This window comes from Phocoena sinus, chromosome 8 (assembly GCF_008692025.1).
Source record: "Phocoena sinus isolate mPhoSin1 chromosome 8, mPhoSin1.pri, whole genome shotgun sequence".
Classification (NCBI taxonomy): Eukaryota; Metazoa; Chordata; class Mammalia; order Artiodactyla; family Phocoenidae; genus Phocoena; species Phocoena sinus.
In genome coordinates this window covers 71152389-71180147 of record NC_045770.1, presented here as the reverse complement: position 1 = coordinate 71180147, position 27759 = coordinate 71152389, and the positions used below count along the sequence as shown (strand labels likewise).

The window sequence follows — 27759 nt, the reverse complement described above, 5'->3', positions numbered from 1 at the left end:
AGACACTTAGGTTGTTTCTGGTCTTTTGTAACTATTGACAATGTTGCAGTGAATACTCTTGTATACATGTCTTTGTGCCCCTGTGTGAGCATTAATGTAGGATAAATTTCTAGTAGAAGAATTGCTAGGTCAAAAGGTATGTGCATTTAAATTATAATAGCTGTTGACAAATTGCCTTCAATGAGACAACTATTTTATAGTCCCACCAACAATGAACAAGAATGTCTTTCTCTACAAAGTGATTTTTGCCAATCTGATACTAAAAAATCTTACCTTAATTTTAATCTGCGTTCCTCCTATTATGAGGGGGTTGAATATTCTTTCATTTGTTTAAAAGTATCACTTTTCTGGGCTTCCCTGGTGGTGCATTCGTTAAGAATCTGCCTGCCAATGCAGGGGACACGGGTGCCATCCCTGGTCCAGGAAGATCCCACATGCCACGGGGCAACTAAGCTCGTGTGCCACAACTACTGAACCTGCATGCTGCAACTACTGAAACCCATGCACCTAGAGCCCATGCTCCACAACAAGAGGAGCCACCACAGTAAGAAGCCCACTTGCCACAACTAGAGAAAGCCCGCCTGCAGCAACGAAGACCCAGTGCAGCCAAAAATAAACAAATTTATACAAAAAAAGTATTACTTTTCTATGAACTGTGTGTTCATGTCCTTTGCCCACTTAATGCATTCTTTTAAATTAATGTTTAACAACAAAGACACTACTCTCCCCTTGTAATTTGCTCAAGAATCTCCTCAAAGGGAGGAGGCCTTCTTGGACAGGTGTTCAAGGTCCTCCACAATCACAGCTCCCTCTTTTTAACTCATATGGGCCTCCTTCCTGAACACCACTGTCTGTTCCTAAGGAAGGGCACCTTTATGGTCTCCTCAACACCCCATACCCCTTCCACAATCCCATGTTTGCTCTCTCATCCCTCTCCTCTGGGATGTGTTCTTCCCAGTCAAATCTGACCAGTCCTTCAGGGTCCAGCCAAATTCCACGTGTCTGGGGCATATTCCTTCCTTCCTTCCTTTCCTTTGTTTCCTCTATAGTTGATTTACAATGTTGTGTTAGTTTTTGCTGTACAGGAAGGTGAATCATTTATACATATATCCACTCTCTTTTAGATACTTTTCCCAATATAGGTCATTACAGAGTATTGAGTAAAGTGCTATACAGTAGGTTCTTATTAGTGGGGCGCCTTTCTGAATCTAGCCTACAGTCTCACTTTCATGTGAGCTGCATCCCACCAACTACCCCCTATGTCTCTCAAAGGCTGGACCTGACATCTCCCAGAGCCCAGCTTCCTCTCTGTCCATGCTCAGTGTGCAGGGATGTCAGGGTGGAGTGTTCTTCATGCACTCAAGCCACATTTATTGACTATATATATGAGTCAGGCACTGTTCCAGGCACTGGGGATATGGCAGTGAGTGAGACAGAACAAGGCCCCTCCTCTCATCCAGCTGACATTTTACTGGTGTGCTTGTGTATGTGTGATAATGTACAACAAAAAGGCAATAAACAAACACAAATAATGTCAACTAAGTGCACAGAAGTAAAGGAATAGTGAGTGGAGGAGGGGAAAGGTCTCCTTTAGACAGTGAGGTCAGGGGAGGGATCCCCCAGGAGCAGGATCCCCCAGAAGCTGAGATGAGATCAAGGACTGAGAAGTCTCCAGTCATGCAAAGAAGCTTCCAGAGCCCCCATTACAGACCCCCACCCCCACCCCCGCCTGGAGGGTCTGTTCTTCTAAAGATGTATGAGCTGCAGCACAGCTCTCAGCACCTGTCACTTGACAAGAATTGAAGGCAGAGACCTGTTATTCCTTCCAACTTAAGGGCTATGTGTTGGTGTGTCGGGGGAGGACCTGCACCCTCCTGCTTCATGAGCCAGCTGCAAACTTGGGAAAATGAAATCATGGCTGACCTGGGATTAACAGAGCACCTATACGTGCCCGGGTCCAGTTAAGTACTTTACACCACTGTTATTTCATTTAATCTACAGAACAATCCCATGTAGTATTTATTACTAACTTTATTTTACAGAGGAAGAAACCGAGGCTCGGAGGGAATATGGAAGTAACCTGTTGAGGTTTACATGCTTCAGAAAGAAGTACAGTTCCTGGAGAGAGTTGTGTCGTGGGTGTCCGGTGGGGTTTACCGGCGCCTTCGGGAAGCACCCTGTCTCAGGAGTTGGCCCGCCGCGCCCTAGAAGGCGGCCCCCGCCCTGCTCGAGTCTCGTGGCCTCAGGGGCCAAGGGGCGCGCGGCGGGCTGGGGGCGGGGAAGGCGCGGGGACAAAGGCCGCGGCTACAGCCCTGGGGCTGGCGGGTGCAGCGGAGAACTCCCGCGGCGGTGCCGGAACTCAGCCTGGGCCCTGGCCGCCGCACGCCCGCGCCCCGAGGGGCCAGCGCCGCAATGGAGCGCCCGGGGGCGCAGTCCGGGCCCGCGCGGGCCGAGCCCGCCTGCACGCCGCCCGCACCGCCCCCTCCCCCGCCTCCGCCCCCTCCCTCCCTCCCCGCGGCGGCCACGGCTACTCAGTGCGCGGCGAACATGGCGGCGGCGGTCGGGCGGGACACTTTACCTGAGCACTGGTCCTACGGCGTGTGCCGGGACGGCCGCGTCTTCTTCATCAAGTGCGGCGCGGGAAAGCGGGGACGCGGGCTGGGGCGCGGGCCGGGCGGGGTTGCGGGGCCGGGCGAGCGCCCCGAGAGCGGCGGCGGCGCTAACAGGTGCATCTCTCTCTCCGCAGCGACCAGCTCCGCTGCACAACCTGGCTACACCCGCGCACCGGGGAACCAGTCAACTCTGGCCACATGATCCGCTCAGGTGGGCGCCGGGCAGGTGGGGTGGGGCGCTCGGGGGAGGGGGTCGTGCGCCTGGGTGGCCCAAGTTTGACCGGACTTTTCTCGCGTTTCCACAGACCTGCCCCGCGGCTGGGAGGAGGGCTTCACGGAGGAGGGCGCCAGTTACTTCATCGAGTGAGTGACGGGCGCGCCGCGCCTTCACCTGTGCCTCGGGGTCCGACCCGTTTCCCGCCGCGCCGCCGCCCCCCCCTCCTCCCGCGCGGGTCCGGCGAGTTGGCGCGCACTGCGCCGCGGCCTCACTCATGTGGGCTATTTTGTGCCTGAGTTGTGTGGCGGGCTCCAGGCGGAGGCGAGGCGGGGGCCGCATCTCCGCAGGGGGACCCGGGCGGGGGTCTGGTATCCGGCCCCATGCGGGCGCCGGGGCTTCAAACTGCGCCCGGGACGCGGCGATTGGGCGGGATTGGGGCGCTGGTGTGAGCGGTCGGACACACCTCCGCGCTGGGGTCTCGGGCTAAGCGGAGTCTGGCGGGTGCCGGGGCCGGGATGGCCCGGGGTGGGGAGAGCAGAAGTAGGGATTCTGACTCGGGTCCAGCAACTGGGGTTGGGGAGGAGGAGGGGGTGGGGAAAGAGACGAATGGCATCTCGTCTGGGGGACTTCCTCTTCGGCCACGTTGTCCGGGATGGTGGTGGAAAATCGGCACCGCAGCCCCACTTCTCCAAAGCGCGGGCCTGCGGGGGAGCGATGGGGCTGGGGAGGAGAACCGGTCAGCCAATAGCATTCCTCGAACACTAGGTGTCTTCAGCTGGCACTTTACCGGGACTATCACTCCTGCCTTTGCTCGTCAATCACACTCCTGCCTCTTTTAGTCAGTGGCTTTTCCTCAGAAGCTCGGGAGCCTTGCCCCAGTCGTCAGGTACCCTAGACCTAGATCTGTAGAAATGAAATCGAGGGGCAGTGAGTTAAGGCGCCGTCTTGACGCTAACACTAGTATAGTCTCTAATTTCCCTCTCTGGGCGTGTACCTGAGTTGCAGCGTTTCTCTGCAACCCCTCTGCCTGCTCGCAGGTGAGCTCCATGAGGTCAGAAACTGCTTTTGATCCTTTGCCCCAGTGCCTGGCACAGAGTAGGCACTCGGTAAATGTTTGTTCACTGAATGAATAAACTAGGCAAAGGATAGAGGTTGGTGTATTTTGGGGGACTGAGTTAGAATTCCTTTCTTCACCAACTAAAACACTGCTAGTCAGTAGTGGAGCAGCATATTCGAAGCTCGGATGGTCCCAGAACATCCCAGAGCCTCCCTCCCGGTTTGGGCTCTGACAGATGGTTGAAATCCTGATGGATGAGATTTATAGAAATGAGCACTAGCCCTGTGACTGTGGTTCTGCTCTCCTACCTCACATTTGTATTTGAGAGAGAAGTTGGGGAGCTGGCTGGGACCTCAAACCTCTTGGTCAGTGGGCCTCTCTGGCTCATAACTGCATCCGTTGATGTTATTAGATTTCTCCTGTGTACCACACATTGTTGTAAACATTGAGACTGCAGAAGTGAAGAGGCAGACACTGGTCGGCTGCTCAGGGAGCTTGCAATTGAGTGGGGGGCGGGGGAGGGGAGGAAGCAGAAAAATAAGGGAAAAAACAAACAGGAATAATGTCGGATAGTGGTAACTACTATGCAGAAAATTAAAATAAGATGATGTGATAAGTAACTGGGTGGTTTGGTTGGATTGGGAGGTTAGTGTTGGTGTTTCTGAATAGGTGACATTTAAGGTAAAATTTGAATGACGAGAAAGAGCCATCCTTGTGTAGATGAGGTGGCAGAGCATTTCCAGAAGAGAGAAACTGCCAGTGGAAGGGCTTTAAGGCACAAAAGAGCTTGGAGTTCAAGGAGCAGAAAGGCGGGTGTGTCTGGAATGTGGTGAACAAGGGAGAAGGTGGCAGGAGAAGAGGTTACAGACAAGAGAGAGCTGAATGGTACAGAGCTTTGTGAGCCAGGGTAAGGAGTGACACAAATGATTTACTTTTTATTTTTTTTTTGGCGGCTTGCAGGATCTTAGTTCCCCGACCAGGGATCGAACCTGGGTCCCGGCAGTGAAAGCTCTGAGTCCTAACCACTAGACCGGCAGGGAATTACCTGATTTACATTTTCAGAATGGTCTCTCTGCCTGTTCTAGAGTGGGCTGTAGGTGGGCAACTGTAGGGATAGTAGTAGGAGGCTGTTGCTGTAGTCCAGGCAAGCATCATTGATGGCCTGCCTGAGGATGGTAGGTAGCATCGGAGCTGGAGAAAAGTGGTCAGATTCAGGCTTGGTGACTGGGTTGCACTCTGCGAGGGAAGGAAAAGGGTCAGAGATGACTCCCAGGGGCTTGAGCACCTGAGTGGATGGTGCTTATATTGAGATGGGAAGGCCGGGAGGAGCAGGTTTGGAGTGGGGGAGAGCGTGAGATCTTGTTGTGCTATGTTACATTGAGATGTGAATATATCAATTAGTCATATGTGTGAATCTGAGCCCAGGAAAGAGAGAGGACTGGAGATATACATTTGGGTATTATAGGTGTTATTCAAGGCCACAGGATTAGATGAAATCACCTAAGAAAAGAGTGTAGACAGAAAAGATGACCTAAGCCTTGGGACAGAGCAGCATTTGGAGATTGGCAAAAGAGAAGGGCTGAGAAGGTAGGAGAAAATCCAGGAGAATGAGGGCTCCCAGAAGCCTGAAGGACAAATCCTGAGTGGAACAGGTGGAAGAGAGCACATGGGGTAAGGAAATGGAGTCAGTAAGTATAGGTGAATATTTCAGGTGGTTTTGTTACAGAGTGAAGTTGAGGAACTAGCTGAGAACTGGAGAGGATGTACATTTGGAGGGGGGTGTCTTTTTTTAGAGGGAGATTGTAGAGCGTGTTTTGTTTGGATGGGAATTATCCAGAAGAGATGGAGAAATAGATGATGCAGGAAAGAGATGGGACAATTACTGGAGTAGTGTTTCAGAGAAGGTAGGAGGGAAGGCATCCAGGGCTTAAGTCTCACTGGTCTCAGATGGGAACAGGGCATTTCATCCATTTGTGGAAAGGAAGGGGCTGAGTACCAGAGCTGATGTAAGGAGGCTGATAAGGTTGGTGAGGGGAGAGGTGGGTGTTCCTGTCTGATAGTTTCGGTCATTTTCATGAGGTACTAGGCAAAGTCTTGGGCTGGGGGACTTGAGGGATGTGTAGGACTCTATAGGCCATAGTCACAGCCTCCCAACCTTCCTGTCTTTTGCTGACTCTTCTATAGTAACTGTGTGTCAAGTCCTTGGTGATCATCTTACAGCAAGCTCTGGCTCCCTACACCCCCAGGGCCTTGGCTGTGTCCTCTCAGGCCTAGGGGAAAGCAGTATGTGACACAGTGTCCCCATGCTCGAAGGTGAACCATGTGGGGAAGCTGAGACCCTGTGGCCGCTGATTATATTTCCTACCTCCCGTGACAATTTCTTGAGAGACTTAAGGGTTTGGGAGTAATTGTTCTCCTTTTTCCTACATAAAAAATGTTTTGCTTCACTCTGCTTTCTTAGATTTGCTACGAGCATTTCTGAGCGTTCAATTTTTTTTTTTTTTTTTGGTCCTCCTCTAATAGGGCTCAGTTAGAGGGACAAAGCATTGGCACAGCTGCTTTTATTTTCCCCAGTGGATCCTCGGACCAGAGAGCTGTGTGAGGTTTTCAGGATGCATTAGTTGCTCCTGATATTTAGCAGGTGTTTGAATACTTTCCAGAGAAAAATTTCTTCAAGCAGAAAACCTTGAGCTAAGGCAGGTGGATTTTAGTTTTGATTTCTGCACTTTTGGTTCATTTTTGGATTAACTTGGGACAAAACATGGTTCCCCCAATTCTAGACTAGGTGATGCTGATATCTCCTAAGAAGACTTCCTGTACTTTAAAACTTCTTTACTTTCCCATGAGTCTCTTAGCCAGGTAACAAGTTATGATAATAATTGTGGGGCTTCCCTGGTGGCGCAGTGGATGGGAGTCCGCCTGCCGATGCAGGGGACATGGGTTCGTGCCCCGGTCCGAGAGGATCCCACGTGCCGCGGAGTGGCTGGGCCTGTGAGCCATGGCTGCTGGGCCTGTGCCTCCAGAGCCTGTGCTCCACAGCGGGAGAGGCCACAACAGTGAGAGGCCCGTGTACCGCAAAAAAAAAAAAAATTGTGATAATAGTGTCATTAACAGCAACAGTAATAATAGTAGTAGCGATTATGTAATAGCTTCATCTTTCTGAGTCCTTGGGGAATGCCAGGAACTGTTTTATAGCTATTATCTGACTAATTCTCACAACAACTTGATGAGGTAGGAACTGTTACTAGTCCCATTTTACTGATGTGGAATCTTGTATAATCCTGGGCATTCGGTCAGCAAAGGGCAGTTGGCTTTCTCCAGTACCTTTTCTTATCTGATCCTCTAACAGTCCCTAGAAGCAGCAGATCGGTGATTACCCATTTTTCAGATGATGAAACTCAGGTTCACGAGGGTTCAGTAATTTGGCCGAAGTGTTAGAGCTGGGACTAGACCGTAGGTCTTCATGGTCACCATGGTAGTGGTGGTGGCTCCTACCCCAGATCACAGGTGAGGGCCAGCGTTGATACTTGAAGGAGCCTTGTGTGCCATGTGCCACTGCTCCGAGTCAAGCTGACCAGGGCTCATGTGGCTGCACCTCTTCTTTGTTTTGCTGGGGATTGAAGTGCCTTGGAAGGGCAGCAGCCCTGGTGTCCTATGCTGTCTGGTGGTGGTGTGTGTCTCTGATTAGTAACAAGTGGAAGACATTAATTTTTTTTTTTTTTTTTTTTGCACCGCATGGCTATCAAGAACTTAGTTTCCTGACCAGGGATCAAACCCGTGCCCCCTGCAGTTGGAAGCATGGAGCCCTAACCACTGGACCTCCAGGGAATTCCCCATTATTACTTAGTAAAAACAGTTTGGCAGACACAGCCTTTTCAAACATGAAACCCATAAAGGAAAAGTTCTAGAAGAGGCCTTGGGAGCTAGAGTGTTACAGTGGGCTGGGTTTCAGGGTTTCATGAAACCCTGTGGGTTGGGTTCTCCCTACAGCAGGCTTTGAATAGATCTTGAGTCAATAAGGAGGATGAATGGCAGAGAGGAGGGGTCTTGCCTTCTCTGAGACTTTGGTGCCCAGCCCAGTGCTGGGCACTGAGTAGGCATTTGGTATTTATTGAAGTAGATCGGGGGTATAGGGGAAACGGGGCAAGGTGAAGGAAGCAAAGCGGCCAGGAGCCACACCTGTCAAGGCTGGTGCCTGGCCCTCAGGCTTCTTGGATGTAGTTGCTTGGTGTCAAGAACAGCACTCAAAGTGGGAACCTGGCCTCCTTTGTCTTCTTCACCTTATAACCTCATGCTCTGCGTCTGGGGAACGGGACATCTGTTGGCCTTTGGACCAGGCCTCCCTCCCTCTCTGGTTGCCAGGCCTTGGTGTCTGCTGTGACTTGGCTCCAGGGTCCTGGTGGGAAACAGCTGATTGCACACGGTCTCTAACTTTAAGTCCCCCTCAGTTTTAGCTTTGGAGCCTTTCAGGCCATGCTGTGTAGGTGCCATTCTCTTTGTGGGTGCTGGAGTAAGGCTTGGAGTAAGGCCAGTTTCCCCTCCCCAGCCCTTTGGATCGCAGCAGATCCTGGGGCAGGACTGGCAACCTGATTTGCAGGACCCTGTGCAAAATGAAAGTAGAGGGTCTCTTGTTCAAAAAAAAAAAGTGCCATTAAAGGTATTAAAGTAGGGCTTCCCTGGTGGCGCAGTGGTTAAGAGTCCGCCTGCCAATGCAGGGGACACGGATTCGAGCCCTGGTTTGGAAAGATCCCACATGCCACGGAGCAACTAAGCCGTGAGCCACAACTACTGAGCCTGCGAGCCTAGAGGCTGTGCTCAGCAACAAGGGAAACCACCGCAGTGAGAAGCCCGCTTGCCCTAACTAGAGAAAGCCCGCACGCAGCAACGAAGACCCAATGCAGCCAAAAATAAATAAAATAAATAAATTAAAAAAAAAAAGATATTAAAGTATAAAGCGCTTTCCTTTCTTCTGCTGGCTTTCCCTCAACTTGTTATGGCATTTCTATTTGCTATTTAATGTCATCCTAAGTTTAAAAAAATTAGAAATTTAAATTATTAGCATAAATCTTATGGTTCATCTCTGAACTGTGGAATACAAAGCTTTAAATGCAGACGTCAGGTCATTGACCTCATAGGCTGAATCACCACCATCATGTCTCACTCCGAGACACCACGGGGCGAGAGTGCCAGTGCTCAGGCCCCCTGGACAGGAGTGAGGAGCAGCAGTGCTGGGCAGGGCTTGGTGCTCCAGGGCGCTGGGAGTGGGCAGTTAAGGACGCATCTTATGGAGGCAGAGAGTGGAGACCAGGCATGAACCAAGGCTTCAAGCCTCCTTCAGAAGGATTAGTCCTCTGGAATAATGCTGAATATCTAGAGTGTGTGTGTTTTTTTATTCTAAAAACCCATCGTTCAGTCTGAAAGGGAGAGAAGAGGAGTTAGGGAGTGAAGGCTGAACCAGGGGTGACAGAATGTCCAGGTGGGGACCCCAGATGGCCATAGGCACCAGGTGTAGAAGCCTGTGAATACTAGATGGCCCAGGAGGCTGCCCTCTTGAGGTTTAATTAAGCCATCACCCAAGGGACAGTCTTCCAGGGCACCCCAGGAAGAAATCTGTCCTGTCTGCCACATGTTCCTCCCCAGACAAATGTTGAACTTCATGGTAGTGAAATTTGTCTTGTAGCGTGCCAGCCTGCTAATTCGAGTATTTGTCATCTTTCTCATTGAGGTGTTGCTGGGAACAGTAGTCCCAGCAACTTTATTTCAAACCAGAAAGCAGCAGTTCCACAAAGAATTTCTGGGAAACTAGCAGCTTACATTTATTTAGAAGGGAAATTCTGAAACCTCTTGTTGTTGAAGGTTAAGAAAAGGTTCTCCCAGCTTGGCAAGCCTTGGCCTAATCCCACACTTTATATTTCATTTCCTGCTTGTTTTTTTTTTTTTTTTTTTCCTGCTTGTTTTATCAAGGGTGAAAACTGGCTCATGGATTGAAATGTTAGGTTCTGTGCGAAAGGAACAAGAGTGGTGTTGTGTAGAGAGCCGGAGGGAGGACTGAGAGCCATGATTTGTGCCACGGTCTCAAAACCAACCTAGAAAAGATCTGGGAAAACCTCTTTAAGATGAATGGTGGCAAGTTGCTTCTTAAGGCTCTTTTTTTCAGAGAAAGGACAGTGGGTGGGTGGTGAGAATGCGACCCCTGATTTGCAGTGCAGTGCGTATGTGAAGACGGTGGGTGTAGGTATCATTCTCTTGATATTTACGGGAGTAAATTTTGGGCTTCCTAAATCGAGGACTTTGGGAAAAGGAGCTTACTTAAGAAAGCACTTCATGATGTGAACTATTTGGTGATTTAGTGAGGTGCTTACTCTAGTTTTCTGTGTCTTCAGAAAAGAGCATGGGTTTGAGTCTTTTTTGCTCAGTGTAAGACAGCAGCATCTCAGCAGACTGGCAGGGTGTCTTAAGTAAATACTGGCAGAGGGAAAAGTATGGGGGAATATGGTTCTATTTGTCTGTTGTTTTTAAGTGGCTGTCAAAACATTTATTTCTCAATTTTCACAGCAACGAAGACCCAACGCAGCCAAAAATAAATAAATAAATTAAAGACAAAACCCAAAAAAACCCACTGTATAACCTTGTCCAACAACAGCTATGCTGTTCCAAGGCCATGGGTACCTTGTCCAGGCTGTCGGGACCTGGGGACCAAGAGCCCTGGGTAATGAGGTGTGAAAACGGCTCCTGGTTTGTCTCTTTCCTGGGCATTTAGAGGGCTGCACAGATGTCTGATCCTTAATCTGGGTGGCCACCTGGTTATCGGCTCTGACAGCTGAAGGACAGACATTGTCTGTTGCTGCCTGGGCCACAGATGTCAACAGTAATAATCTCCTTGGTGCTTGATTGTTGAAAAACACGTACGTTCTTTTTAGAAGCAGGTATTTTTATTATTGTCCTCATTTTACAGATCAAGCAAGCATTTGAGGCAGGGGGTGGGAGAAGGGTTAAAAGATCTTTTCAAGGCCAGAGCATCAGTGGAGGAGCTGGGACTTGAACCCGGGTCCTTTTGGCTACAAATTTGTGTACTGTTTCTGCCATGGTGCGAGGTGTCTTCTGGTTCCCATCGCGCCTTTCCTTCTGTCCTGAATCCTCCCTTTACAGTCTGTTCCCCAAAAATGGTCCTCTGTACCTTCCCTGATGACCCTGAGGCAGACGCCCCCTTGGGCCTCCCTCAGAAAGTCCCCCGCAGGATAGAAGAATGATGGGCAGGGTAGATGGTTCCCAGGCAGGGCAGTGGGTTGGGTCCCTGGTGCTCTGGGGGAGTAGATCCCCTGACCTCCCCCCAGATGTCAGCTGACCACAGCTTAGGGGCCGATGAGCCTCTTAAGCCTGCTTAGAGCCAGGCTGCCTCTTTCAAGGTTCTGCCAGGAGAGTGTTTCCATCGTCACAGTCAGTGTTCTCAGGGTTTTTCAGGGGCTTTTCCTGCCAAGGCAGAGCCCTCACCCTCTTGAGGTCTGACAGCGTGAGGTTAGCATATGCATTCTCTTCCAGGGGCTGCTGGCTACCTCCTGTGCTTCCTTGGAACACCGCAGCATGGGGAGGGGTTGGGGGGAGGTGGGCAGTGTGCTCGGAGGTTGAAGGGGGCAGAGATCCCATTCCAGCCCTGTGCCTGGGCCCAGGCTGCACAGCCTCTTGTGTTCTCTCCCCTTGAGTGAAGTGAGAGATGAGACTATCTCCGACCCGGGAGGTGTGGAAGCAGAGCAGTATTTTAGGTTAATGCAGTTACCTCTGCAATAAGGCTGTCTTCTCCAAACCGAGTTTGGAGAGGATAGGTTCTGTGTGTGTCCACAGATAGCACCTTGCTGGAGGAGCATTTAACCACAGGCTGACCACAGGCTGGATGGCTTTTGATCCAGGTTTCATCTGGACTCTGATGAACATCTACTATATGCCAGTCTCCCCACTGGGCGATGTGGAGAGGAATGGAGGTCACTGCCCTCCAGCAGTGCCCAGTCCAAGAGAGGAGAGGGATACTGGGCGGTTTCAGTGTGGGTGACTGGGGCTGGCAGCCTGAGGAGGGCGCCCTAGGGAACTTCAGAGGGTGAGTGTGAGGAAGGCCAGGCAGCTGTGGAGCAGAGTGGTGGGCAGCCGGAGGCAGGAGAGGCCAGTGGAGGAAATGCGAAGGAGTTGGGGCTGAGGGTATGTGTGTGCCTGTCTGCGTCCTGAAGAGGCTGGCACCGAGTTGAGTAGTAGGAACTTGACCTGGATACCGCACTTGACTAGTAGCTGGGCTTTAGAAGAGTGATGTAATTGGGGATTTTGCCTAGGGGTTCCCCAAATTCTACGTGTGAGGGGTGGTGCTGCGTGGGGGTTACAGAACACAGATTCTGGAGTCCGGGCGCCTGGGGTGAAATCTTGGCTCTGCTGCCAGCTTGGGCAGGTCACTTAAACCTCTCTGTGTCTTCATCTGTAAAATGGGGGCAGTGACTACTGCCAACTCAGAACAGTGCCTGGCAAATCGTTCATGGTATAATAACTAGCATTTAACTATTAACCATTGCCGCTCCCATAAAGGGAGCCTCCTCCTGTGGGGAAATGTGGCCCAATCAAAGATGCTCGTTCTCTTGGGGGAAGTCTCCTGAGATCAGGCTAACAGGAGGTGGAATTGTGCTTTCTTGTCGAGACTTGTCTTTAAAAGGAAGCTGGGCACTACATGGTTGTTGCTAAATGTCAAAGAAATGATTCCTCGAAGCCCTGTCTGGCTGTGTCCAACCTGAGAGAAAATGAGTATTTTTCTTGTATTTGTGTTTGACACATTTTCCAAATGGGCTGTTTTGATTTCCTTCCCATCCACCCGCTGCCGCCACCACCACCACCACCAGGGAGAGGGTTCCCAGGTGTTAGTATTAGTGTTTGCGCTGCCTGGCCGGGCATCTGAGCTCTTTGTTTTGGAAGCAATAACCCTGGTATCTGTCTCAAAACACTTGATGAGGGAGCAGGGAGGGTAGACACGAAGTAGAAGCTGTGTTCTGTGCTGAGGCATAACTTCTAGGGGGTGGACTGGGAATCAGCGTTATTACAGGCTCCATGGGTGATTCTTTTTTTTTTTTTTTTCCCTTTTATTTATTTATTTATTTATTTATTTTTAATTTTTTATTTTATTTTATTTTATTTTTTTTCAACATCTTTATTGAGGTATAATTGCTTTACAATAGTGTGTCAGCTTCTGCTTTATAACAAAGTGAATCAGCTATACATATACATATGCTCCCATGTGTCTTCCCTCTTGCGTCTCCCTCCCTCCCACTCTCCCCATCCCACCCCTCCAGGCTGTCCCAAAGCCCCGAGCTAATTTCCCTGTGCCTTGCAGCTGCTTCCCCCTAGCTATCTACCTTACTACGTTTGTTAGTGTGTATATGTCCATGACTCTCTCTCGCCCTGTCAAAACTCACCCTTCCCCCTCCCCATATCCTCAAGTCCGTTCTCCAGTAGGTCTGCGCCTCTATTCCTGTCTTATCCCTAGGTTCTTCATGACATTTTTTTCCTTAAATTCCATATATATGTGTTAGCATACGGTATTTGCCTTTTTCTTTCTGACTTACTTCACTCTGTATGACAGACTCTAGGTCTATCCATCTCATTACAAATAACTCAATTTCATTTCTTTTTAAGGCTGAGTAATATTCCATTGTGTATATGTGCCACATCTTCTTTATCCATTCGTCCGATGATGGGCGCTTAGGTTCTTTCCATCTCCGGGCTATTGTAAATAGAGCTGCAATGAACATTTTGGTACATGACTCTTTTTGAATTTTGGTTTTCTCAGGGTATATGCCCAGTAGTGGGATTGCTGGGTCATATGGTAATTCTATTTGTAGTTTTTTAAGGAACCTCCATACTGTTCTCCATAGTGGCTGAACCAATTCACATTCCCACCAGCAGTGCAAGAGTGTCCCCTTTTCTCCACACCCTCTCCAGCATTTATTGTTTCTAGATTTTTTGATGATGGCCATTCTGACTGGTGTGAGATGATATCTCATTGTAGTTTTGATTTGCATTTCTCTAATGATTAATGATGTTGAGCATTCTTTCATGTGTTTGTTGGCATTCTTTATATCTTCTTTGGAGAAATGTCTGTTTAGGTCTTCTGCCCATTTTTGGATGGGGTTGTTTGTTTTTTTGTTATTGAGCTGCATGAGCTGCTTGTAAATTTTGGAGATTAATCCTTTGTCAGTTGCTTCATTTGCAAATGTTTTCTCCCATTCTGAGGGTTGCCTTTTGGTCTTGGTTATGGTTTCCTTTGCTGTGCAAAAGCTTTGAAGTTTCATTAGGTCCCATTTGTTTATTTTTGTTTTTATTTCCATTACTCTAGGAGGTGGGTCAGAAAGGATCTTGCTGTGATTTATGTCATAGAGTTCCATGGGTGATTCTTATGGACCCTGAAAATGAAAATGTCTTGGAGCTTCAGCTTCCCGATCTGTGCGGTGATGGCTGCGCTACTTTCCTCCCAAGTGTTATGTGAGAATTAAATGTGATGGCCCATCTGAAGCTCCTAGCATGCTGTTTAGCACATAGTAGGTGCTTAGGCCTCGTGAGCCCTTTCATTTAGAGAGGACGTCTGTCAGGATTCATTGGATGGAGCTTCGAGAAAGGCCTTGAGAGAGTGTCAGTGGGTATAGCTATCAGTAATGCCCAGCCCGTGACCCCAGTTAGATCCTGGAGAGCCAGGCTCCCTGGGACCTCTGGTTTCCTCCGTGGAGGCTGGGAATATGCTCTCCTCCCCTCTGCCCAGATGATGCTGTCAGCCCCCAAGTTGGCAGTGTGGCTGGTCTTTTGGGTGACCATTGAGTGGGGACTGTGTCTGCCTGAGGGGTGGGCTAGCCATTACGCATCTCAGAACCCCACGACCACTTAGAGATCCTCCTGAGGGCAGAGGAGGGGCTGGGGTGAGGGGAGGGTTGTTCTGAGTGATTGACATTGATAGCCAGAGCAGGCAAGCAGCCGCAATTAAGTTGAGAAATGGGAATGCTTCTTCCGTGTGGGAGAAGAATAAATGTATCCTGGCAGACAGTTGCGGTGATGAATCTTAGAGGAGTCTGGTGTTGCAGTCTTTCCTGAGCTGGTCCTGGGGAAGATGGGGTGGGGGCAGGATTGTGACTCAGTGCCGTGAACGGCTCACCGACTCCCTGGGGACAGTGTCAGGCACAGGGTCGCTGCTCAACCAAGTCAGTGTGGGTTTGTTGATCTGACGTTTGGCATGACCCTCTTGACACTGGCAGGCACACAAGGAGAGAGGCTTGACTGGAGTTAGGAGTAAATTGGGGCTGTAAGCTGAAGGGGTGAGGAGGGACACAAAGTCAGTGGTCAGGGTCCCAGGGAGGGCAGATCATTCCCTTGCCTGCCCATGAACGTGTTTGGAAAGATTTCTCAACACATTTTGACCTGGGGATTTAAAAAAAAATAGACACGTGGATGCTGTGAAGCTAAATATCTATAATCCCTGTACCCATTAATGTATTTCTAAGCAGAATTGGCGGTACCTGAAATTACATCCATTTGCCGAGGCTTTGAATAATTACATTCTTTTTTAGCCCTGGTGTGTAGGTGGGAGCTGGAGAGAGCTCGCTCCGCCTCTGCTTCGACTTTCCCCCGGCCCTCCTCACCTGAAAATGCATGGATGTGTTGGTGTGTTTGGCACCATATGGTTTCTAAAACTCTGGGCGGGTGATATTAGTTCTTTGGGGGAGGGAAGAATAATTGGCTTCCTAGTCTGTGAATGGATAGATACTTTAAATTAGAATCCAAAACACACTCTTTTTATTTCAAAAACTCCGTGTGTCTGAGGAGCACAGTGATTTAGGATATAATGATCGTGTTGTGCAGTGGCCTTGCTGGGCCTTTTGAGTCTGCTCCTTGGGGCAGGGAGGACCCGGTGGGTGCTGGATTGCCTCCTTGAATTCGTGGAAGGGTTTGAGAATTCTTTTTTTCTTTAAGGCCTTTGTTGGATTTTCCGTGGTTTTCGGGTACAGTAAGCTGAGTGCTGGGGCGGGGGGACTGTCACGGTGAGAAGCCAGTTGCTTTTGTTGAGTCCTCAGTGCTGGGGCGGGGGGACTGGCACGGTGAGAAGCCAGTTGCTTTTGTTGAGTCCTCATTTACTTGTTTGTTTTATAAATGTTGATCTAGTGCACACTATGTGCGCTGTTCTAGGGGCTTAACAGATGTGGCCTCATATAACCCTCGTACCAACCCCATGAGGCAGGTCCTGTTATGATCCTCACTTTATAGATGAGGGAGGTTACGGAACTCTCGGAACAGGTGTTAGGTGGCAGGGGTGGGATCAACCCCAACTGTCCTTATTTGGGGTCCTCATGGTCCCTTTGTGCCCTGCTTGGCCTGTCTCCACCACATTCCATGGTGGGCCGTGCTGTGGAGACTGGCTCCATTTTGTTTCAGGGAAAAGCTCTAGCTTCACACACGTCACTGAGGGACTGTGGCCGGGGAGAGAGAGGCAACGATGTGGTCTGAGCTGTTGGCCTAGGACTCAACTGGGAGCAAACCGTGTCAGGCCTTCTGTTGCGTCAGCTCCTGGACAGAGCCCTGGCTGGTCTGGTAGGAATTATCCCCACCCTGCCCTAACACACGGTACAACCAATTGTAGAGAGCCCCCTGGACTTTGCAGTGGTCCCTCCCAGAGAGGGTGTGCCTGGAAATGGCTCTTACAGACTCTGTCCAGAGGACCATATCCTGAGCTCATAGATTGGCTGAGGCAGGCCCCCAGGTCTTCACCATCTTTCTCTGCCCAGAGTGCCAGTGATAGAGGAAAGCCACAGGCTGGTTAGGTTCCCCTGCTCCCTGAGCCACTCCTCTCCTCTCTTGCAGGAGCATGGGGTCTAGGAGAGGAAACAGATCCTTTTAAGCAAAAGCCTTTCCTTTGGACCTGACTCCTTTTAGGGATGGACACCTCCCTCCCCTAGTCCCACCCAAAGTGGAAAGAAGATTTTGAAAATCAACTCCTCTTCATAGTGAAAAGGTTTGGCCTTTTGAGGAGAGTTAGCATGAAAACCTCACATCTAGTACTTCCCTGCAGCCTCCGGGTTATTGCTCAGGCCCCTGTCCTCGGACATTCTTAGTGGGAGGAGAGGGAGGCAGTCTGTGGGCTGAAGCAGGGAGAAGGTGGCTGGCTTTTCTGTCCCCATAGTCGCCTCAGGGTTATTGTAAGGGGGGTGGTGATGGGAGCACTGGCCACCTGGGGGAGGGAGCAGAAATGTCCTTGGCTCACAAGCAGAGCCTCTGGGCAGGGCAATCTCACTGGGTTCTGACAGATCCACAACGGACCCATGCTTGTGTGACGTGAGAAAAGGACCTGGTAGCTCGGCCTACTTCCCACTGCAGATTGATACCTCCCCCTACCCCCCTCCTCCGCCCAACCCTGCCGCTCTGAACCTTTCTGGAGCTGGATGTGGCCTCAGGCCTATTCCCCTCCCAGCCCTGGCTGCACCTGCCTGCGGTGTTGTTAGCAGGTGGGATAGGTGGAGGGACCACCTCCCTGAGTGCTGAGTGCTTCCGTTTGGACTCAAGCTCACATACAGTTCAGCTGTTCCACTCCAGGCTTCAGATAGGGCAGCTCTGGGGTTGTGGGCGAGCGCACAGGCAGCCCAACTTTGTGGCCACGTCATTTTATTTAACCTCTAAATAAAATGGGGCAAGCGCTGGCATCTGCCCCATGGGCTTTTTGCACTGGTTGCATGAGAATAATACATGTAAAGTACTCGATCCCCGGAACATTTTAGAGTTCGATCAATTTTAGCAAGTATTTCCATTAACAGTGGGTATTTTGTCTTTTTTTCTGTAGTGGCTTCACTGGTCCAAGCGTATTTGGGCGATTCCTTGACTTACATCCCGCAGGGGCTCTTGTCTTGTGATGTACACAGAGGGTACCTGTGGGTGCTGCCTAGCTCAGATTCTCAGTTATGGGCATTTTCTCATAGAGGGCATTGAACAGCTTGATGTATTTTGCCCAAGGGGTTAAAAATGGCCCACTCTACTTGCTGGTTTTAACCATAGCTGCACCCTAATTATGACCGTGACTGTTACAGCTTATGGGTTTAGGCAATTCAGATATAGTTGCAGCAAAGGTTGTGTCTGACCCGGACCCTGGCTTGCTTCCCCAGGGCAAGGGGAAAAACAGCTCCCGTGATAATGGAAAAATGGAGAGGGGAGGCAAGATTCAGTTTAGTATTTCTGTGTCCACTTTTGCTGTGTGCTTGGCACCATACTTGTTGTACTCTGGGGGATATCAGGGAGCTGGCGAAACAAGATGTCCACAGAGTTTCAGGCCATAGGATGGTCAGGTGGTGTGTGATTAAGTGTCAGGTAAGTAGTACAGGTACAGCATGGAGAGGAGCGTCCAGGAGGAAATAATTCAGTAGCTGGATGAGTCAGGGAAGACTGAGGGGTCTTGTGAGCTGGATTGGGTGGGGATGAGAGGAGGAGTGGGTGCCTCAGGCAGGGGGACCAGCGTTCATTATTGGGGGGGCGGTCCCTTCATTTAGCAGACCTTTACTGAGCTCTCAGTGTGTGCCAAGCACCAGCCTGGGCACTGTGGATACCAAAATGGGTAAAGCAGAGTAGAGAAAACAGTTTTGGGAGGCAGAAAGGCCCAGTGGTTGGGAGCATGGTCTAGCACAAGATTGCCTGGGTTTGAATCCCAGCCCTACCACTTACTAGCTTGTGGATCCTGAGCAAATTATGTAATATGGTGGGGCTTCCCCGGTGGCGCAGTGGTTAAGAATCCGCCTGCCAATGCAGGGGACACGGGTTAGAGCCCTGGTCTGGGAAGATCCCACATGCCGCGGAGTAACTGGACCCATGCGCCACAACTACTGAGCCTGCACTCTAGAGCCTGCAAGCCACAACTACTGAAGCCTGTGTGCCACAGCTACTGAAGCCCATGCGCCTAGAGCCCGTGCTCTGCAACAGGAGAAGCCACCGCAATGAGAGGCCCACGCACCGCAATGAAGAGTGGACCCCGCTCTCAGCAACTAGAGAAAACCCGCGTGCAGCAGCGAAGACCCAATGTAGCCAAAAATTAAATAAATGAATAAATAAATTTATTTAAAAATTATGTAATATGGAGCCTCAGTTTCTTCCTCTGTGAAATGGGGATAATAATTGTGGTGGAGATTAAATGAATTAACATTAAGTACTCAGAATAGTCTTGAATGAAGTACTCTTTTTTATAAATTTATTTTAATTAATTTATTTATTTTTGGCTGTATTGGGTCTTCGTTGCTGTGCGCGGGCTTCTCTAGTTGTGGCGAGTGGGGGCTACTCTTTGTTGCAGTGCGTGGACTTCTCATTGCGGTGGCTTCTCGTTGCGGAGCACGGGCTCTAAGCGTGAGGGCTTCAGTAGTTGTGGCTTGCGGGCTCTAGAGCGCAAGCTCAGAAGTTGTGGCGCATGGGCTTAGTTGCTCCGTGGCATGTGGGATCTTCCCGGACCAGGGCTCTAACCCGTGTTCCCTGCGTTGGCAGGTGGATTCTTAACCATTGCGCCAGCAGGGAAGTCCCTTGAATAAAGTACTCTTGAGTGTTCACTATTATTATCACTAGAATATGAGCTCCATGAGAGCAGGCATTTTCTCTGTTGTGTTCACTGGTATATCGCTGGCTCTCAGGAGGTATCTGGTACATGGTAGGCATTCAGTTAAGGAATCAAAGTGCCATTGGTGTCCTCAAGGAGCTTAGGAGCCTGTTCTCTGGTGGGGACACAGACGTCAACGCCTAGAGGATACTGTGCAAATGACTTGATAAGGGAAGCATGGGGATTAGAGGGGCACATAGAGGGGTGGCCAGGGAAGGCTTCCTGGGGGGGTGGGAGGAGCCTGAGCTGGACCTTGGAAAACAAGCAGGAATTTGTTGGGTGGTGAAAGAGAGTTTGGATGTTCAAGGGAGAGGAAGCAGCATGGGCAGAGCTAGGTGAGAACATGGCATGTTCAAGGACATTGAGAGAGGAAGGAGGCTGCAGGAAGGGCTGCTTAGAGGAGCTGGGGCTTCCTCGTGAGGGTGGTGTGGATCTGGGCTTAAGGAGGGCTGTGATGGAGCCCCCGGGGTTGTGAGGGAGGAAGGTGAGATATCCTGGGTGTGCTGGTCACTCTCCCAAACTCTGGCTCAGGAGTCCAGAGAGGTGGGGCTGGAGGAAGTAGGTTGAAGCCTGCAAGACATCCCACCTGGCAGGTGAGGGCTTGGCCTCCAGAGGAGGAGAAGCTGGGAAACCCACACCACTGCCTGGCAGTACTCCTGCCTTAAAATAGAAAGAGATGGAGATAAAGAGTGAGTGGTGGTGTGAGTGTCCAAGTGGTGACCTAGTTAAAACCTGACCCCCTGGAAGTGCGAGAGCCACCCTCACCCTCGCTCAAACGCCGGGGCCTTCTAAGGGACAGCTGCCAAGGGCGGCCTTGCCCTCCTTACCTTGTCCCTCCTCAGCCTGTGCTGTGTGCAGAAGTCCTGTCGCCAGGTGGCCTCGGCCCCATCCCACCGACAGAGGAAGTCCGGTTCGCAGGCCCGTGTGCTTCTGGGAAAGGGTACAGGGGCTGAGAGTAAGAGAAGTAAGGGGATGAAAATAGGTTAGTGGACTCAGGTTAATGGAACTAAATGTAACTCCAAGGGAAGAAGACTTGGAGGAAAAACTCTTTATATTTAGGCTTTTGTTCCCCACAGTGCATCATAATTCTTCACAGACTTAACTATCTGACAGACAGTAACACCCTTTACTCCCTTGTTCCTTCTCCCTCCCAACTTCCTTAAATCCCACCCAGAGATAGTAGAAAAGAGGAAAATGGAGAAGGCTTTCACTTTTCTCTTAGGCCCTCTGCCTCATTTTTCTTTGGTCCGTCCTGATTTCTCTGAGGCCTTCAGGACTTATTTCTGTGGTTGATGATTTATATGCAGGATCTGCTGAAGGTCCTTGAGCAGGACTTTTAAACTTTAACTGAGGTTGTGGGTATGATGGAAATTGTGTGGAAATGACATTGCAGGCATGTGAGGTGGAACCGTCTAACCGTGGCCCCTGGTGTTGTTTTTTGGGTCTGCAGTCCTGAGTCAGGAGCGTGCCCCAGGCTTGTTTCTGTAACCACAGAACAACCACTTCTTCGGCACCTACTGTGTGCTCACTGGTCCTTCATCTGAACGGCTCTGGGAGGTCCGTGCCACCAGCAGGGAGAACCTCCAGAATTGGGAGAGCAAAAGCCTCCACGGATGACTCACAGGTGCTGGCTGTTTCTGGTGGATTGGAGCCCGAGGCCACGTTTAAAATTGCTGGGAACTTTGATCCTGTAGGAGTGAGCTCCCGGTCCTCAGAGCCTGACGGGAATGTGGCACGAGGGAGTGCGAGCCAAGGAAGTTGGATCACCTCAAACCACCTAAGGGTTCCCATCTCACACAGAGAATCCAGGGTCCTCACAGTGACCCTTGAGGCCCTGTGTCATTTGCTCCCCCCCAAACCCCATCACCTCATTTCCTCCTGTTCTCCCTGAAACTCTGCTCCAGCCACGTTGGCCTCCCTGCTGTTCCTCAAACACGTGAGCACAACCAGCTGTAGGGCCTTTGCACTCACTGTTCCCTCTGTCTGGGATGTTTTCCTTCAGATATTCCCACAGCCTACTGCTCCCTCACTTTTTTCAAGTCTCTGCTCAGGTGTCACCCCTTCAAGGTGGCCTTCCTTTTTTTTTTTTTTAAATTTATTTTATTTTTGGTTGCATTGGGTCTCCGTTGCTGTGCACAGGCTTTGTCTAGTTGTGTCGAGCGGGGGCTACTCTTTGTTACGGTGTGTGGGCTTCTTACAGCGGTGGCTTCTCTGGTTGTGGAGCACAGGCTCTAGGCGCGCGGGCTTCAGTAGTTGTGGCTCGCAGGCTCAGTAGTTGCGGTTCCCGGGCTCTAGAGCGCAGGCTCAGTAGTTGTGGCATTAGTTGGTCCACGGCATGTGGGATCTTTCCGTACCAGGGATCGAAACTGTGTCCTCCGCATTGGCAGGTGGATTCTTTTTTTTTTTTTTTTTTTTTTTGGCAGGTGGATTCTTAACCACTGTGCCAAGGTGGCCTTTCTTGACTCCTCTCCCCCAGCACAATCTATTTCCTTAACCCTACTTTCTTTTTTCTTTTTTTAGAATTCTCAACTCGACCCAGACATATTACAATTTTAACTTGTTTAGTTGCCTCCCACTAGAATTTTTTTTAACATCTTTATTGGAGTATAATTGCTTTATAATGATGTGTTAGTTCCTGCTGTATAACAAAGTGAATGAGCTATACATATACATGTATCCCCATATCTCCTCCCTCTTGCGCCTCCCTCCCGCCCTCCCTATCCCACCCCTCTAGGTAGTCACAAAACACCCAGCCGATCTCTCTGTGCTATTGGCTGCTTCTGTTTTACATTTGGTAGTGTGTATATGTCCATGCCAATCTCTCACTTCGTCCCAGCTTACCCTTCCCCCCCCTTGTCCTCAAGTCCATTCTCCACATCTGCGTCTTTATTCCTGTCCTGCCCCTAGGTTCTTCAGAACCTTTTTTTTAGATTCTATATATATGTGTTAGCATACGGTATTTGTTTTTCTCTTTCTGACTTACTTCACTCTGTATGACAGACTCTGGGTCCACCCACCTCACTACAAATAACTCAATTTTGTTTCTTTTTATGGCTGACTAATATTCCATTGTACATATGTGCCACATCTTCTTTATCCATTCATCTGTTGATGGACACTTAGGTTGCTTCCATGTCCTGGCTATTGTAAATAGAGCTGCAATGAGCATTGTGGTACATGACTCCTTTAAATTATGGTTTTATCAGGGTATATGCCCAGTAGTCCCACTAGAATTTAACGTCCGTGATGACACAGAATAGTGCCTGTTTTGTTCAAGGCTGTACCTCTAGTGCCTAGAATAGTGGTTGGAACAAGTAGGTGTTCAGAAAATAGTTTTTTTAGCTTGATGAGGTATGACTGACAAATAAAAATTGTATATATTTAAGATGTATTACTTGGTATTTTGATATACATGCACATTGTGAAATGATCACGACAATCGAGGTAGTTAACACATGCATCACTTCACATGGTTACTTTTTCTTGTGTGTGTGGTGAGAGAAAATAAGTGTTGGATGAATTTATTAAATGGTTCACTGAACTCTGATAGTATTTCCTTGGGACTCTGCCTGAGAAGCCCGTCAGCCATTGAGTGGTGCCTCCCTGCTATGGCCTGAGAGGCACAGGCCTTGGGTGCTCTGTCTCGGATGTCCCCAGAGACTCCTCTCCAGTGTGGGGACCACATGGCGTCCTTATTTGTCTCCATGCTGGCTTCCAGTCACCCCTTCTGGGGAATCATCTGAAAATAGACGTTTTCTATCATGCCTGTCCACATTGACCACGGGGAATTAAAATGGGTTGGCTTACCAACTAACCATGAGGTAACCATGCCCTTTGAGTTCTCAAAGCCATACAAATACTTATGGTGGCCAGAGGAGATGGTGTCCATCTCTCGACGTTCTCCCTGCAGAGTTGGAGCTGAGCTATGCCCAGGAAAACAGTCTGATTCAGGGCTCAGGATGTAATAGACTGGAAGGAAAGAAACCGAGGTTCAGTGAACACCTGTTGTTTGTAGCACGTGATCGCAATGGTTATTTCACTCTTAACCATGTTCCAACCTCGAGGTTGATGATTGAGTGCCCCTATGATGTATGGGCGAAATTAAGGCTCAGAAGTGATGTAATCAAGGCTCTCACTGACTCCAGAGCCTTAGGAATAACCAGGAAAGGCTCTAAAGGGGAACTCACAACCAGGCTGTAAAAAACTGTTAGTATATGAGTCACAGGGGCAGTGTGGCATTAAGCGGTGGCACAGATGGAGAGACAGGAATGCTCTATCAGGTGTGACTTGGATGATTTTAAGACAGCCTGTTGAATATGAACAGATATTTTTTTCTCCCATTATTAATTACCTGAGAATAGGGAGAAGATATTTTTTTTTTTTTTTTTTTTTTCGGTACGCGGGCCTCTCACTGTTGTGGCCTCTCCCGTTGCGGAGCACAGGCTCCAGACACGCAGGCTCAGCGGCCATGGCTCGTGGGCCCAGCCGCTTCGCGGCATGTGGGATCTTCCTGGACCGGGGCACGAACCCACGTCCCCTGCATCAGCAGGCAGACTCTCAACCACTGCGCCACCAGGGAAGCCCGGGAGAAGATATTTTTAATGAAGCCCCAGCAATCTGGGTCTGGAGAAACCCTGGCACCAGCCTTCTCCCCACATAGGACCTGTGCATCCTGGGGTCACCAGGGACTATCCCAAACAATGCCCATATGAGTACATGCAGCTCAGCCTGGCTCTGGGAGCAGCTTAGAGCAAACCTCACCAGTCTTTGAGATTTTGTGGTTGGGAAGGCAGAACTTTGTTATATCCTGGGTAGGGGAGGAGCCTGAGGGAAGAATGGGGACTGTGCAATGGGCTTCCCTGTTTTAGGGGGAGTGGGAAGTGCTGGCATGATTCAGTATCTTAAAGCCCTTATGAAATAAATGCTTCTTGCTACCCAGCCCATGCTGGTGAGATTAGAGAAAGGGCCTGTCTTCTTGATATTAGTTCAATTAATTTGTTCATGTAATCATTTGTTTATCAGCATTTATTAGCTCCTACTCTGCACCAGGTGGCACCATGCCAGATTCTGGGGCTACAAAGACAAAGATGTTGTCAAGGAATTTACAGTCCAGTGCAGGGAGAAAGACAAACCAAGGTTGATATTCAGCATGGAAAGGCCGTGGGACAAAGAAAACAGGGTGAGGCTGGAGCATGGTGACTAAGGCCACAAAGCTTTGGGTTGGCAGGCTTGGCTTGACCCAACCAGTTACTTGACCTTGGGCAAGATCTTGTTCTTGGCTAGGTGCTTACATACTTTATCTTATTTATTCCTAAAATTGGACTGCTGAGGTAAAAATATTCCTCCATTTTGTAGCTGAGGAAATTGAAATTTGGAGGGGGTGAGTAATTTGTCTGGGTCACTTAGTGAATAAGTGGCAGGACCAGGATTCCAACCCAGGTCTGATTCCAAAGTTCCCGCACTTTCTGCTCTATCCAGCTGAGGAGAATGAGTTTCGTCCATGCCCCAGCACAGCCAGGATCCTCTTGGAGATGCAACTCTAGGCAAAGGGGTTTATTGACCGAGGACTCCATAGGAGTCTACGGGATGATGTGACCAGCCAGGATGCTAATTTTGTTTTAGCCTGCATTAATGGAAGTATAGTGCTCATGACATGGGAGATGGTGGTGCTGCCCTGCTTGGGGGAGATCACAGATGGAGTATTGGGGTCCCTTCTGAGATCACCCTTTTAAGAGGGATGTGACTAGATTAAGCCCTTCTGGCTGTGATGGGCACTGGAAACCTTGTCTCCTGAAGAACATCTTCAGGAACTGGGGGTGTTTCATGTGGGGAAGAGGAAACCCACAGGAAAATGGGGGCTGGCTGCAAATATCTGAAGGGCTGTCACGTAGAAGAGTCTTATTCTCTGGGAAAGCTACAGAGAAAGGTTTTGGCTCCAGGTTTATAACAGAACCTTCTAACGTATCTCAGGATGTAGTGAGATACTGTCACCAGAGGTAATCAAGCACAGATGGAAGCAGTGGAGAGTATGGACTAAATGCCCTCTATCATTCCTCTGCCCAGAGCCCCTGACTGTGGCTGTGTCTCTGCTGTTCTGGGTATGGGTCCTGGAGGGGGTACAGAAGAGAAGGGTTTAGATTGTATCTCTCCCAAACCCAGATCTCCTCAGCAGACTCCAGGGTTGTATGTGCCTCCAGGGGTGGTGGAGCAAACACAGGGTTAGAATCAGAATTAGAAGACCTGGGTTTGAACCTTGGCTCAGCCCCTTATGACTCTGTGACCTTGAACATGCATTTGCTCTCTGTAAAGGGGATCATGTCAGGCCCTTACCTGTTGGCCTTTTATCAGGTAGTGAGTGAGAAAATGCTTTGTCAAGGAGAGAGGGTTCAAACACTGGTTGTTAATGGGTGCACCTCTGGTCACCAGGAGTGTAATCAACTTCAAGGAGCTTGGCCGTTCCGTGTCTGGGAAACTTCACGCAGTGGTGATCGAGGACTTGTTAGGTGAGGTGCTTTGGAGAACTGACTCCAGGTTTGTGCGGAGCCCTGTGAAATATTTTGTGATAAAGTGAATTCCCTATCACTAGCGATAAGCAGGAGAGTCCCCTGCCTTCAAGACCCGTGGGTGGAGGCAGAAGGAGAGACTGGGATGGGTGCTGAGAAAGGAGAGATCCAGAAAGCCTTCATGGAGGAAGTGACATGTGAGTATGGCCTAGACAAAGATTTCATTATGCAGGGAAGGGGGCAAGGGCCTGGAGGAGTCAAAGGCGTGTGTGGGGTATAAATGACATGGAGGGAGAGAATCAGATGCTGGGGTAGGTAGGGAGTCTCCTTATTGGGGTGGGGTGTTGCCTGCCAGCTGGAAGACTCTTCCCTTCCTGGCAATAGAGCACGAAGCTGTCTCGTGGTTGAAAGGGATCCGGGTTTACTGCAGTTTGCTGGTGGAACGTGGGGCAGGAAGAGGCAGGGTGAGAACTTTTGGGGAGGCTGTTTTACATTGTTTTCATTTCTCAGATGAAGGTAAAGCCCAGATGGGAAGAGGGTTTCCTAGCAGGTTTAGGGTGAGCTGAGGTTAGAACCAATGCCTGACACCTCCTCCAAGTTTTCACCTTACTTCATGGATGAGTCGGCCCAGTTGCCATTTTTCCTGGTTCTGCCTCCCGGCAGGCTATTCCTCTCAAGAAGGTAAAGGAGGAGAAAGCAAAGTTGTATTTACCAAAGGGGCTGGTTGGGCAGGTCTCCTTGCTGAGGCCAGAGTCTTAGGTCAAGGTCAGCTGAGCTGGCTCCTGGTGGGTGGAGTCAGGCCCTGGCCGGCCCCCAGCTGGGGGCCTTTTGGTTGGGGCTGACCACTGGTAGGGACTGAGGTTTTTCCAAGGCATTGCCCCTGAGAACAGTGGGCTGGAAAGATTACAGCCCACACATTCTTTCTTAGGAGATTAGGGCCGTGGGAGATTATGGGATACACTGGGGGCTGTAGGGAGGCCTGTAAATTTCCCATTTGGGGCAATTAATTTGACGGATTGTAAAACAGCTCACTGCTTCCTCTCCCCCTCCCTGGGCTGGAATTGGCAGTCAGACTGGCCGGAGAACGTCCTGAGAATGCTCTCCCCGGATCCCCGCACTGCCTGCTTGGGCCCCTTGTTAAAACCTTTCCTGGGGGCAGGGGCTGGGCATGTCCTTTTCCTGCCTCCCCTCTGGTACAAGGAAGAGCACACAGTAGGTGCTTTATAAAGTACCATACAGAGCTGGTATTTATCTATTAGAGCCTTTCTAGGATGCTGTTAGGGGTGGGATGGGCTGGGGCCCATGGTGGCAGCTCGGTTTATAGATGGGGAAGCTGAGCTCCAGGGGTGAGGTTACCTGTCCAAGGTCACTCAGGTCATTGGTGATAGTTGGGACTGCAGCCAGGTTTCTCCACTCTTGGGCCAGGGTGTCTTCCCAGTTCTCGTGTGTTCAAAGTGCAAGTGAAATAAATCGTGGGCTTTTTTTCTGGTTTCTCTCCCTGACTTCCTCCTTGCCCCCAGCCAGTCACAGGGGTCCCTGCTTTGGTTTGTGTACAGGATGTGACATGGTTCTGCTCCCATCTCCCCCAGGCAGTTTTGCAGCATTCCTATGAGGGCTGTGATGGGGCTGCCCTTCTCCCGCACGCTCACGGTGTTTTGTGGCTCATTTTGACCATCTGCCTCCCCAGTGGGGTCTGGCACCTGTGGTTGGTGAAGGTTCCTGCACAGTGCCTTGCTCTGGTG

General features: G+C 49.9%; 1 protein-coding gene across 13 annotated transcripts in view; it reads left to right on the top strand.

The window, feature by feature from the left end:
• Positions 1-2528: 2528 nt before the first annotated feature.
• PLEKHA7 (pleckstrin homology domain containing A7) overlaps positions 2529-27759 on the top strand; it is a 213581-nt gene continuing 188350 nt past the window's right edge. For 12 of the 13 annotated variants that reach the window (XM_032639737.1, XM_032639732.1, XM_032639739.1 and 9 more), the window contains exons 1-3: positions 2529-2630; positions 2747-2823; positions 2918-2975. In XM_032639737.1, the coding sequence (XP_032495628.1) occupies positions 2548-2630; positions 2747-2823; positions 2918-2975 (218 nt within the window). In that variant the 5' untranslated portion in view covers positions 2529-2547. The remainder of the gene's footprint in view (positions 2631-2746; positions 2824-2917; positions 2976-27759) is intronic. The other variant, XM_032639746.1, reaches the window with a different exon arrangement.